The 14,638-nt window shown below is 38.7% G+C and overlaps 1 protein-coding gene across 3 annotated transcripts in view; it reads right to left on the reverse strand.

Moving 5' to 3' along the window:
- glis2a (GLIS family zinc finger 2a) overlaps positions 1-14,638 on the reverse strand; it is a 32,970-nt gene that overhangs the window by 9,294 nt on the left and 9,038 nt on the right. For 2 of the 3 annotated variants that reach the window (XM_087304446.1, XM_087304447.1), the window contains exons 2-4: positions 6,732-6,884; positions 2,372-2,511; positions 1,785-1,955 (exon numbers count right to left, since the gene is read on the reverse strand). In XM_087304446.1, the coding sequence (XP_087160572.1) occupies positions 1,785-1,955; positions 2,372-2,511; positions 6,732-6,867 (447 nt within the window). In that variant the 5' untranslated portion in view covers positions 6,868-6,884. Of the gene's footprint in view, positions 1-1,784; positions 1,956-2,371; positions 2,512-6,731; positions 9,339-10,225; positions 10,611-11,017; positions 11,774-14,638 lie in introns of those variants that run through there. The other variant, XM_087304448.1, reaches the window with a different exon arrangement.

A 14,638-nucleotide genomic window follows, 5' to 3' on the forward strand; every position in this document is an offset into this window, starting at 1 on the left:
CCATCTGCTGTTAAAAAATAGCCTAAAGCCCCATCTGCTATTAAGAAGTAGCCTATTGCACCATCTGTTGTTAACAACCTAGTGGGCCATTTGCTGTTAAACCTAGCCTAGAGCACCATCTGCTGTCAAAAACTAGCCTAGAGCACCATCTGCTGTTAAAAACTAGCTTAGAGCCCCATCTGCTGTTAAAAACTAGCCTAGAGCCCCATCTGCTGTTAAAAACTAGCCTAGAGCCCCGTCTGCTATTAAGAAGTAGCCTATTGCACCATCTGTTGTTAACAACCTAGTGGGCCATTTGCTGTTAAAACCTAGCCTAGAGCACCATCTGCTGTTAAAAACTAGCCTAGAGCGCCATCGGCTGTTAAAAACTAGCCTAGAGCCCCATTTGCTGTTAAAAACTAGCCTAGAGCCCCATCTGCTATTAAGAAGTAGCCTATTGCACCATCTGTTGTTAACAACCTAGTGGGCCATTTGCTGTTAAAACCTAGCCTAGAGCGCCATCGGATGTTAAAAACTAGCCTAGAGCCCCATCTGCTGTTAAAAACTAGCCTAGAGCCCCATCTGCTATTAAGAAGTAGCCTATTGCACCATCTGTTGTTAACAACCTAGTGGGCCATTTGCTGTTAAAACCTAGCCTAGAGCACCATCTGCTGTTAAAAACTAGCCTAGAGCGCCATCTGCTGTTAAAAACTAGCCTAGAGCCCCATCTGCTATTAAGAAGTAGCCTATTGCACCATCTGTTGTTAACAACCTAGTGGGCCATTTGCTGTTAAAACCTAGCCTAGAGCACCATCTGCTGTTAAAAACTAGCCTAGAGCGCCATCTGCTGTTAAAAACTAGCCTAGAGCCCCATCTGCTGTTAAAAACTAGCCTAGAGCCTCATCTGCTGTTAAAAAATAGCCTAGAGCCAGTCTGCTATTAGGAAGTAGTCTATTGCACCATCAGTTGTTAACAACCTAGTGGGCCATTTGCTGTTAAAATCTAGCCTAGAGCACCATCTGCTGTTAAAATCTAGCCTAGAGCGCCATCTGCTGTAAAAAAAAAACTAGCATAGAACACCATTTCTTGTTGACAACTAGCCTAGAGCACCATCTGCTGTTAAAAACTAGCATAGAGCACCATCTCAAGTTAAAAACTAGCTGAAAGCATCATCTGCTGTTAAAAACTAGCCTAGACTGGACTGCAATCTGCTGTTAAAAAGTAGCCTTGAGCACCATCTGCTGGTAATAACTAGCATAGAGCATCATCTACAGTAAAAACTAGCATAAAGCGCCATATACTATTTAAAACTAGCCTAGAGCGTTATTTGCTGTTTAAAAATAGCCTAGAGCACCATCTGTTGTTTAAAAACTAGCCTAGTGCGCCATCTCCTGTTAAAAACTGGCATATTGCACCATCTACTATTAAAAACTAGCCTAGAGCGCTATCTATTGTTAAAAAAAACTAGTCTAGAGCACCATATGTTGTTTAAAAACTAGTCTAGAGCACAATCTGTTGTTTAAAAACTAGTCTAGTGCGCCATCTCCTGTTAAAAAATGGCATATTGCACCATCTACTATTAAAAACTAGACTAGAGCACTATCTGTTGTTAAAAACCAAGCTTAATTCAAGATAGAATATCGATGCATTTTGAAAATCTCAGAATTGATTTTTTAAATGATTTTTCAGTTCTACTTTTTAAATAACACATGTACATGTGTCTCATTAATATATTTTAATACACTAAGCAAGTAAAACTCGATCATTTTGGATCAAAACAATAACAGTAGCTCTTTGTCACTCACCTTTAGCCAGCGGCAGGCCAGCTGTTCATCACCTGAAGGCTCAGGGGAGTGTTGACCAATCAGCATTGAGGAGGGCAGGCGCAGGGGACCCTCTGCACCAATCGGCAGGAAGAACTGGAATCCCGGAGGAGGAGAGGCGCTGTCCTCATGGTATGGGGTGCTCTCAGATTCCTTCAAGTAGAAGAGGTTATGAGTAAATGATGCATTTCTGAATCATGTCTGACTCATCTTAGTTGGGCATTAGGAGACCACCTAAAGCCTGAACAAGCCCGGACATGCTCCCAAAGAAAGAGTTCAGATCAGGATACCATGAGACCGGACTGGCATGAATTAGTGAATTGAATTATGGGACTGGTGCTGAATAAAGTAGTCTTTCTTCATGTCTACACCACAGAGATTTGAATCACTTGAATCTGTTTACCATAAAAACTAAAGTTAAATGTTTTAATGGTATTTCAAGACTCCAGTACCATGCATCTACGATTTAGAGTTGGATAGAGTCATAACTATAATCTATAGTGCATAATTGTTTTGTTTAAAATTATAAATTAATGCATTTATCCTAGGTGGCTATGGGAGTTACTCACTAAGGCCAGCAGAGGCGCTGTGGGGCTCCAGCTGGCACCACTGTCTATTGGAGATGGTGGTGAAGGAGAGGAGGATGGAGATAGACTCAGATCCACAGCAGTGGATGACGAAGAGTCTGACATGTCCTTATCAGCTGCATCTGGAGAGCAGAAGAGAGGAGAGAAACTCACTACTGACTCACCCTCAAATGATTCCAAACCTTTCTACGTTTATTTATTCTGTTGAACACTAATGAAAAGCTTTTTCAACCAGGTTTCCTGCTTTCTTCTAAACACATACTTTTCTGTTCAACAGATAATAGAAAATCAAAGGAGTTTGGAACAAGTAAAGGGTATGTAAATGATGATAGAATGTTCAGTTTTGGGTGAACTTTCCCTTTAAGACTTTTTTGCATTCAAAATGACATGCTTTTTCAAATAGGTCGATACTCTACATGAATGAAATCTGGGCGTACTACAGTACATTAGAAAAGTTTTCATTATTATGTGACCTACAAGGGTTACAGTTACTTTCATTCTGTCTTTTGAATCATTAAATTGGGTGTTTTGTTTAAAGTGCACCTATTATATTTCAAATGTTCCTTATTTGGTTTTGAGATCTTCTCTTAAGATTACTCAAATGAATTGTTTGAGACTCTTTATTGTCCTAAAATTTACATTTGAAATAATTTTATGTTTTCTATTTTCATTTCAAGTCTCAAACAATTCATTTGAGTGATCTGAAGATAATTTTTTCTAAACCCCTTCTTTCCAAGAGCCTGCTCTGCTCTGATTGGTCAGATAGCCACTACTTACTGTAATGAAACACTTAATATAAAATTTTAGCGATTGTACACACTTTAGGATTGTATTGATTTTATTTTATTTTATTAATTTGAGCCTCCATATGATGATTATACATCCTAGTTAATAGTTGATTCATTGATTTTATTTAATGATTTGCTTGGAAACGATACATTTAGGAACTAAACAGGTAGTCATCTTTCTGACTGAGTCCTATTAATCCCTGTTTTTTCCATTTAGGAAAATACACAGTCAATATCTTTAAAGCCGTTTTTCCATTACACAGTACTGTACGGTACAGTTCGGCACGAAATGGCTTGCGTCCACTCAGTTTTGCTCATCTCAGTTTACCTATCCACTGCAGTCAGAATTTGCCAGGTCCAAGAAAATTTGCAGCCCTTTGCAGCAATTTTTTCAATTCCCATGAAGGGGAATGCATGTCTGAGACTGCATGTGCATCTCTGCAGTCAAACTCTATTGTAATTTTTCCTACAACTGCATTTTCAAAAGAGCTTAATTGTGTGAGAATACTGCGACCCTGGCAACACTATCTGCAGTCATCGACTAGAATACACAAGACATGTCACTCGTATAGTTTTAAAAAGAGTAACGGTCAATATGGTGAATGAAGCCCTACCTCCTAGTGCAGCAGCCTATCATCGATCGCTGTAGACTGCAGTTTCTCCACGGGAGAAGCTCGGACCAAACGTGTGTTTTTACGACAGTTTGTGTGGTCAGCAAACACACTTAAATCTCAGTGAAAACTTGCTTCACAGACGTAAGAAATGTATCCAAATAAAACTTGATATCTGTGCTTTTAAATGAACCAAATATACTATAAAAAGTTTTTAGGTTTTGTAATCTGTATGAAATTAACACAAGGTAAAGTCCATCCTGTCACATCACATGCCAGCAACTACTCAAACTTATAAAAAAAGAGATGCTGTCATTTCTGTAGGAGAGTCACCAGAGAGAACAGGTTATGAATTACTTCAGAAGACCAGCACGATCAGATGATCATCATCCAGAGGATGATAATGTGTTGAACAGCCATAAAAAAGGTTGGTGTCGTGATCTTGTTCCTTTCGAATGCTCATCCACATTAGCTCAGGCAGCCTAAAAAAATGCCAAATTTGTTTGATTTGAACGTTTAGAAACGAAGCTTAAGAGACAGATGTTGTTTAATCTTATTGGTGATTCCAAATATGTAATGTAAGCTTGGCAGTTTTGAAGAATTTGATGTTTCCCCACTCAGACAGAATGCCCGAGAGGTGTTTCAAAGAAGGCTGCTAGGTGAAAGGACTTGCCTTATAGGGACTTTTCTGCCATTTAGTACCACTTAAAGTGTGTGGAATGACCATTATAGCTGCTCAGCCTCTGTTGCAGCAACTTCTTGAAAACCTTTTTCACCCTGAGTCTTCTCAACCATCCTTCTCGGCTACCAACAAGAGTTATGTCTTGACTTCTTCTACTGATGCCGATACTACAATTAAAGGTGTCTTTTTCTCACGGTGGTATAGAAAGGCTTTAGTCATGAAAACCAACAATACAGTAGTGGCTGCAGCTGATTATTTAAATATAGCAGGTTTGGTGTCTCGTGTCAAAAATCCAATAATACTGTCAATCTCAGACGAATCAGTGATCAGCAGTGTTTACATCATGTTTTGATAATGGTACAGCACGCTTAGGCCCTCACCCAATATAGTACTAAAAAAACAACCCAGGCTCATTCTGAAAATATAGCCCTATTTACATTTCTGGAGATCGAAAAATAGGTCCCAGGAGGTAAGTTTTATTTGCAGTTTTTATTTTTAAGAATCTAATAGAGGACGCTGTGTATTAGGCATGGGACGATAACGGTTTAAGGATACCGCGGTTTAGACAAGTCAAGGTTTTAAAACTGCCAAAATTGTCTGTAATACCGTTCCTAAGGTATGTGTACTATTTTTTGTTAACATATTTTTTTTTTAGGACAATAGTAACTCCAGCAGAAAAAAAATATTCAAATATATCATTTTAAATTGCAAAGAAATCTGTGTTTTTGAAACAAATAAAGACAGCAGAAGTCAATTAATCTTTGAAATTATTTAGCCTGACATGTCTACTGTTTCAAACTATTACAAATCTTTCAAAAAATAAAATATACTGTTTTCAAAGGGGAAAAAAGTTTTGTTCAAGGTTATCATACCGTCAGAATCATATACCGGCCCATGCCTATTGATCTTGAATTTCTCTTGCGAGTGCCATTCTCACCTGCTGTTCTCGTGTAAGTCCACCAGAGACCACTGTCAACTGACTGATTTACTGACTGACTGACTGATCCCCTACCCTCCTGTTTCCCTAAATCCAACCGATAGTGTTTTAAAACACATTGATTGACCTGCCCACACACTTCCGTAAATCCAACCGACAGTGTTTTGAAAAGCAATCCAGAAAAAGAAAAAAAAAACCTGTTTTACACCACGTTTTCAGATTTTACCACATTCTCACCATTTTTGACTTGTTTATTAATTTTTTTTTTTTTTTGTTGGCTTCTGTTTTTGTCTGACCCGCTTTGTGGAACTGTTCTTTACCTTTATTTTTAGGAACAAAACATATCCATGTCTTGCTCATGCACAATGGATGACTTTCCTTTAAAGATTCATCAGTAGAGGTTGCTTAGTCAAAAAAAATTATAAAGACATAGCTTGATAAAGGAGTGTGGAATCATAGGAGTTGCCACATTTAAATACACAAAGAAATAAATCAGAAAGGACCAGAAACTGTTTATGGATAAGGTATTATATTGAAGTTTTAAAAATGTTGTGACTTATCATTTCAAAAAGTCCCGCTTAGCTGATGTTTATTTATAAGCTTGTTTGGCATGCTGTCCCGGAAGATAGCCCAGAGCTCAAAAGATCCTCAAGCTTTTGGCTCCCTCACGTTTGCAGGGCGAAAGTGGAGATTGAGCTCAGGTAGATCTCAAGAACTCCCCTGCTTATTTGTGGCTAATAACAAATTGCTTCATGAGGAAAAATACTGTTGGCTAGGAACTTGAATATGGTGCCAACTTGGTTTAGTCAGTTTACTTGTGACACATGTTTTTGAACAGTGGGAGGAAACCGGGAAACCCACGCGAACACAGGGAACATACAAACTCCACACAGAAACACCAACCAGCCTGGCAAGGACCAGAACCAGTGACTTTCTTGCTGTGAGGCAACAGTGCTAACCACTGGGCTGCCGTGCCACCCAATCTAGGAAAAAGGGGGAGACATAGGGACTTAAGAATCGTCTGATTGGAGAATCGTGTATTAGCTAATGCGGGACTGCCTTGATCAATCTTCTATGAAATAACTAGAAGTAATGTAGTGCTAAATACAAAGTTACTACACATTCAGGTCCTCTAATTGTAGAGTGCCTCCAAAACAAAATTAGGATGTTTACTATAGCATAATTGGGACAATTTTACAAAAACACAATCAGCATGGCTATGATTCTGTTGATTGCATGCATAGCAGTGCATGTCATAAATGTAAAGGAATGTGATTTATATATAGTGGAGTTATGTAGTGGTTTGTGTGGTCAGCTGACTCACCAGGGCTTGATGACTTATGCAGTGTCCGAGATATTCGGGTACGAGCAAAATGCAGAGGAGCACAGATGGAGGTTCTGATCGTCCTGTCACGACCAGAGGGGATCTTCAAATCCAGGGGCTCGTCCAGTGACAGCATGGCTTTGATCCGCCCGCCTGAGAAAAATCAAACCATATTATTATATGAAAGAAGGCTTTTTTTCCACTACCGACATTTCACAGTGGCACCAAGAATGACAGCTGTGATTTTGCAGCTTACTTTTGAGAAGGAAATACTCCCTCTCTTACACACACGCAGGCAAACTCCTACACACACGCAGGGCTACATTCACTTCAGCAACTGTAAGTCATTTACATTTCTTTCTGCCAGACAGGTCACGCACACACTCGCGAATGAAAGCGCACACACTCCTGCAGTTCATCACACCAGCAGTCCCGCTGCAGTCAAAACATGCAGAACACATTACAGAGATATATAGATTCTTAGCTTTGCTTCATTCTTTTCCTCAGTCTCAGTTTCTTTCGGTGATGCAGAGGAAAGTTTGATGAAGAGTGGGCCTCTGGGTCTGCATCCATGGGTTATGTCTGTGTTTTTACAAAGGGGCCCAGAAGCCTGAGGCTTTATGAGTGAGGTATTGAATCATTCATTTAACTGATCTTTTTAAAACCAGAGTGTAAAGAAGACCTTCGAGTAAGAATGTTCCAAGTTATCTCCACTCCCCTGACCTCGAGTGACATCAGTTTGAATCCTGCCCGAAGAGTGGGGCGAGTAAAACCGTAGGGGTGATATTGGTGCCGTGACCCGGATGGCATTGATGCTTAGACTGCAATAGAGGGTGGGTAGCAGTAGCTGTGCAAGTAGACCTTGTCTGGGCTTAGGAAATGCATTAGTTCAAAATGCAAAGTTTTATTTCAGTATAATAAAACTCTTACTTTGTTTTGACTCTAAATGCTGTAATACAAAATTAGTACATTACTATTATCTACTACTAACAAGTAATTCCTTAGCATTCTTGGTTGTGCACCTGCTTCCCAAGTTGAAATCACACTTTTTTGTAGAAGGTCCAGAGCTGTGGAAGTTGCATTGGTGCCATTACTCTGTTGGAGAAATGTTTATGGTGGTAAATGTAATGGAGGCTGGTTAGCAGGAACTATGTGAGTAAAGTTCACTACACTGACCCTAAGAGGTCCGCTTGTAAGTGACTGATGTTAAAATCTTTATCCTTGTTGATGCACCTTACATGCTGAAGATGCTGATTTGAATCCTGCTTGGTGTGGGCTGAGTAGAACAGGAGGTGTTAAATTAGTGCCATGACCCGGATGAAAGTGAGGTTAAGGTATGTGAGCGTAGGGAGGCCGGCAAGTAAAAGCTTCAAGTACACATTACTCTCCTGGCCTCAAGAGTGCATTAGTGACGGATGTTAGAAGCCTTAGCATCCCTGTTGGTGCACGAGCCTCCTCACATCATGATTTTACCAAGTACAATGCGATCCTAGATTAACATCTACAGATCCTGATCCTTGATCCTGGAACATCATTTTTGTTCGAAAATGTAATCTATACCAATTTCCTACCACTAAACCCAACCATAACTGTACATTATTCCCAAAATTATAGGAAAATAATTATATAAAATAATAGTTGGATAACAATAATGTAGAAGTGCATAAACCTAATCACAAGCCTAAACTTAACATATCGCTTAATTCTGATTGGCTAATTGGAATGTTGTTCCAGGATCAACATAGTTAATCCAGGAACATGTCCTATTTGGGGAAATTAGGTTGTCGTTCAGCCTCCCATGTAGGAGACTCAAATTCAAATTCCACTCTTGGAATGAGAAGAGAAGGACCGGAGTAAGTTTTTGGTGCCATGACCTGGATGAGAGTGAAGATTAGAGTAACAGAGACTGACATTAGAGGCTGCAGCCTTTAGCATCTTTGCTGGCATGCTCAACTCCTTCCAGAGATGACAGTTCAAATCTTAGTCAGAGTGGATCAAGGACAATTGAAGAAGTTAGGCTGGTGCAAACACATAGAAGTAATAATAATGAAGGCCAGTTAGTAGTAGCTGAGCGAGTTAACCTCATTTACCTAGTCTCAAGTGGACAACACTAAGTACAGGTTTGAGCGGTGTCTGAAGCATTTTGAGCTTGTCCAATTTTGACCACATTCAGCATATTCAGAGGTGGTCGAAAACAAATTAGATCGGATTGCTCTAATAGTGTAAATGCACATGTGGTTTAATATGGACCAGCAGCCTCTAAATACTGCCCTCTGACCGGACATGTCATCATTGTGTGACGTGTTGCTGGTCATAAGTAAACTTACAGAGCACAATATTGTTCCACCAGTCTTGACTTCTGGCACAAGTTCATATAGTTTAGCGAGGTCTTGAGGACATCATTGCAAACATAAAAATGGCTGCTGACAAAAGCATTAGGACCTGCTTATAGAACCTCCCCTTGACGAAATCATGACAAATGTAGCTAAAAGTGGACAAAAGAGGCGCATTCAAATAGCAGGGGTGAACGCTTGTGGCCTGCTTTGTCCAATAGTGATTGGATCAAGGAAAATCCATCTTAATACCAGGTGTGAACAGGGCCTTATGCTGCATTCACACCTGACATGAATGAAGCGTCAAGCGCAAGTGATTTACATGTTAGGTCAATGTAAAGTCGCAAATAGACTTCATGCAGCACAATACGTGTGAATGAGGTGGCGCAAATAATGCAATTCACGAGAATGAAGTGCATCGAGTTGAGCTTTTAGCACGTTTGCCGTGCAAATAACTCAAGTTGGAAAATCTGAACTTCAGCTGACATTTGCGCCGCATTAACCAATCAGAAGCGTGATTATGAAGTAGCCTGTTGTTAGTGTCCTGAAGGGGAATCCTCTTGCCGACACCGGACAACAGTTCATCAAACTAGGTTAGGTTCAGTCGGAAGCACAGCTGAAAGCCTCCATCATCCAGGTATAGTTTCTGGAGGAGTTGATAAACTCACAGAGCTGAGTGCACCTCTGAAAAGATCTCAAGGACTCAGACACTTATTGGTGTCTGATTATTGGGCTGAGTTTAATTGGAGTCAGTTTGTAATGTATGAGGATTGGGTGACAATGGCTGCATTTGTTTACCCTCAATAAATATGCGGAAAAATTAAAATGGTCGTGCCCAACTGAGTCTGGTTTCCCTCTCTGCTGTCGCCTCTAGCTTGCATGGTTTGGGATCGGTAGAGCTACCCATTGATGAATATGCTCTTCAGTGTTTGGACTCTAAAGCTTTTATTACACACCTTTTGTATTTTTCACATTTTCCAGAAATTATTCATAGCGCTTTACTTTTTCAGCATTTTTTTTTGTTACAGCCGTATTCCAAAATGGATTAAATCTGTTTATTTCCTCAAAATTTTACTCACAATACCCCATAATGACAATGTGAAAAAAATATATTGTTATATATATGTGTTATATATAAATTGTTGCAGATTTATGAAAAACTTCCAGCGTTCTTTTATGGAAAGAGGAGAATCTTACAGAAGGACAACCATCTGTGCAGCAATCCACCAATCAGGCCTGTATGGTAGAGTAGCCAGACGGAAGCCACTTCCCACCTGGAATTTAAAAAAAAGGCATCCGAAGGACTCTCAGACCATAAGAAACAAACTTCTTTGGTCTAAGTAGACTAAAATTGAACTCTTTGGAGTAAATGCCAGGTGTTACAATTTCAAGAAAACCAGGATATAGAGGGAAAGTAGGGAAAATGCAGCAATGTACAGAGACATCCTGAATGAAAACCTGCTTCAGAGTGCTGGACTTCAGATTGGGACGACGTTTCATCTTCCAGCAGGACAATGACCCAAAGCACACCACCAAAATATCAACACTGCAAAAAATGCTTTTCTTACTTAGATTTTTTGTCTTGTTTCTAGTCCAAATATCTAACAATTCCTAAATCGAGAAGAATTTTCTAGACAAGCAAAACATACTGTCTTGTTTTGAGAAATAATATGCCAAAATGAAGTGAGTTTTTCCGTAAAACAAGCAAAATAATCTGCCAATGGGGTAAGCAAAATAATCTTACGTCAAAAGAAAAAACAAGATTAATTTGCTTACCCCATTGGCAGATTATTTTGCTTGTTTTACGGAAAAACTCACTTCATTTTGGCATATTATTTCTCAAAACAAGACAACATGTTTTGCTTGTCTAGAAAATGCTTCTTGATATAATAAATTTTAGATATTTAGACTAGAAATAAGACAAAAAATCTAAGCAAGAAAAGCATTTTTTACAGTGAATAAAGTGGCTTCACAACAACTCGGTGAAAGTCCTTCAGTGGCTCAGCCAGAGCCCAGACTTAAATCCTTTTAAAACATCTCTTGACATATCTGAAAATATACACCGTCGCGTCACATCCAACCTGATAGAGCTTGAGAGGTATTGCAAAGAGGAATGGGCAAACATTCCCAAGGACAGGTGTGCCAAGCTTGTGGCATCATATTCAAAAAGACTTGAGTCTGTAATTGCTGCCAAAGGTGCATCAATAAAGTATTGAGGAAAGGCTGTAAATACTTATGTACATGTGATTCTTCAGTTGTTTTTAATACATTTGTAAAAAAAAAAAAAAACGTTTTTCTCATTGACATTATGGGGTATTGTATGTAGAATTTTGAGGAAACAGATGAATTTGATCCATTTTGGAAAAAGGCTGTAACAAAAAAAATGTGGAAAAAATGAAGCGCTATGAATACTTTCCGTATGCACTGTACATGCAATGCTTTTTAATGCCCACACCTAACACTACCCTTCACAGTGACGTGACTGGCTCCATTGAGTGCATTGTGTCTGACTTTGCATCTCTGAGATACGCAATCTCAGCATGCATCTAGACACTACTGGCCTACCTTTTGTTGTGTTTTGTACAAAAATGCATATTTGCATTGTACTTAATGTGTTTTAAATGCAAATGACACATTATTTAAAGAAAGATAAATAGTGCTGACTTGTGATGCATGTTTTGGATGTTTATTAAAAACAAGTTATGTAGTAAAAATTGTTCTGGGCCTTTGACATTAATTAAAATTTAGATTTGGACCTTTTAATTTAAACATTAAGAACCCCTGTTCTTTAACAAATGGAAATGCAGCATTTTTAATATTCCCCCACTTTAAGCATCACCCCAATTCCTGTTCCCTACAGAAGACATTCCCTTAACTGCTAAGATGTTGATTTCCTTGCAAACACTTCTTTCTTTTCATAAACTCCTGCATCTTTAGCTCATTCCTCCAATTCTCTCTCTCTCTCTCTCTCTCTCTCTCTCTCTGTCTGTCTGAGATATTACACAGTATTGCAAAAGGTTTGAGTGCTGAATACTTCTCCTCGTCTCCATCCCACCCTCCCTCCTTCACTCTCAGTCTCTGGCATGGGGGTTTGTTTTCAACCTAACTTCTTCCTCTAGCTCCACCCTTACTTTCTGAGATTTATATGCACACTGACACCGAGAAATACTGTACAAACACCACAAATACTGCACGCATTTCTGAACGTCGACCTGCTGGTGATAGCCAACAGGTTTAGAAATTAATTTTGAGTCATTGTATTACGCGTCTGAAATGAATATCATATATATTAAAAACTTTTAAATCATTTTAAATGGTAGTTACAGTGTAAAATACTATTAGAAATGTTTTTAAGAAGCTAGATTTATGATTTTATTCTCCACACAGATGCACGCAAGATCTCTCATTCTCTGTTTCTCATTTCTCCACATCTGCGAGTGTCTGTAATTCTGGCCCTATCCCTCCTTTTGTTGACTCACAGCGAAAAGGCTGTGGGTGATCATTCCTTTCCTATTTCTCCTTTTCACTCCCAAACTCAGTGATGCAATCCCATTATTTAGCCTGCAATCTCTGTGTCTGGCATGAGGAAGAGAGACAGAAAAAGAAAGAATTGTGCTAGTGTCTTACTTGAAGGATTTTTAATAGTCATGGGCCCAAATCCACCGTTATTGTTCATGATTTGCGATACATTTATAAAGTTTTGCATGTAGTTAGTTGTTTAATTTTAAATGGTTTAAATTTCAGTTGTTTTCAGATGACTTATTGCACAATTACCTTTGTTCAAATGACATATACATTAATATATAAACACATGGCTAAATTTTACTGACAGGATCATTATTTGTTACTGCTGCTGTTGTTATTATAATAATAATTAACTCTTTCAATCTGAATTTTCTTTGTCATTTTTCACCAGATTTCATCATGACCTGCAGAATATATTGTTCTATGAAAATCTGAACATACAAAACAATAAATAAATGTTAAAAGGCCATGAAACTCCCTTGTTTCAGCAGGTTGTTTTCACACCTCTACTTTGGAAAAAGTCAGGAAAGTGGGCGTGTCCAGCTCTGTTTAGGGGGAGTGTCGGAGGAGGGAAGAAGGAATGGTTTGTAAAAATTTGCATTAAAATGGGAGTGTCGGTTTGGGCATGCGCTGATTTTCACAGAGGCAAAACAACGCACAGACACATAGGAGAAAGACAGTGAGCCCTATCATACACCCGGAGCAGTGTGGCGCAAGGCGCGGCGCAATAGTCTTTTGGTAGTTTCAGCTTGGCGCAAGAGTCGTTTTGAGGCGTTGCGCTACGCTGTTTAAATAGCAAATGCATTAGCGCTCATTTGTGCGCCCATAGGCGTTCTGGTCTAAAAAGGGAGGCGTTCTGAGGCGGACCGCTGGCGCGTTGCTATTTTAAAACTATAATAGATTTTTCATTAGAAAAAAACTAACTAAGCTAAAAACTAAAAAAACTAACTAAGCAGCGTTGCGCCTCGTTTATGCACTGCTTAATACGCACAAGAGAGCAATAGGCAAAAATCTTTACATAGGAAAAAAATTTTATATTAAGGATATATATAGGATATAATAAGAATAGATATAGGATATAAATATAAAGGATTAAAATATTACAAAACATATTATTTTCTAGCCTACATAAATATGAAAAACCACTGCTTTTATGTCTTCTTCATCTCGGGAGGCTTTTTCAGTTCATTCATAACAATTTGCTTTTGTATAATGTTATTATTATTATTAGCAGTATTATATATTATATTCATATTTATATTTGTTTTATTAAAATCTAGCTTAGATTTGCCCACCTGTCAGGTTTTAGACCATATGGGGCACAGCATGTGTTTTAGGATATAACTAATAACTATAATTGAGCACATTTTGTTATTATTGTTCATTTATTCGTTTGCTGGAAATTAGAACTGAATTTAGAAATAGTTTTGAAACAAATATTTGCGCTTAACAAACAAAATTGTTTATTTATAGACTAATTGATGTTTGTGCGTAAAGGTTTCCCTATCCAAGAGCGAATGTGAAAGTAGATCCATTATCTCTCATTCTCACGCAGTAGATGCTCTGTTTAACAGTTTTCTGTTAAAAAACTGTTAACTGTTTGCTAGTGAAATGCTAATTTTTTCCACTTAAGACTTAATTTGCGTCCTGTAAATAGCGAATGCGCTCTTAGCGCGACACAGCTGGCTCTTAAAGGGAATGGGAGATGAGACTCTAATTGGTTTATTCTCAAAACACACCTATAACTCATTAAGAAAATAAACTCAACCCTTTTAGACCATGCGCCATGGCGCAAAGCAGGTTTTCCCGTCCTTAAATTAGCAAAAACGCGTTCTGACACGCCCTGAAAGTGTTTGCGCCCTGCGTTTTGCGCTCTGTGCATGGACCGTCAAAATAGACTGTGACTGTGTTTACATGGACATCAGTAATCAAATTATTTGCCAAATTATTAAATGGTGGACTTTAACTGCAGTTTGGCTCTTTCATTCAGGAAGTTCATTCATGCCCCTCGTGACAAACGAGATATTTGATTCGAGGAATTGCTGGAAG

Source organism: Danio rerio, chromosome 22, assembly GCF_052040795.2.
Source record: "Danio rerio strain M-AB ecotype USA chromosome 22, GRCz13ab, whole genome shotgun sequence".
Classification (NCBI taxonomy): domain Eukaryota; kingdom Metazoa; phylum Chordata; class Actinopteri; order Cypriniformes; family Danionidae; genus Danio; species Danio rerio.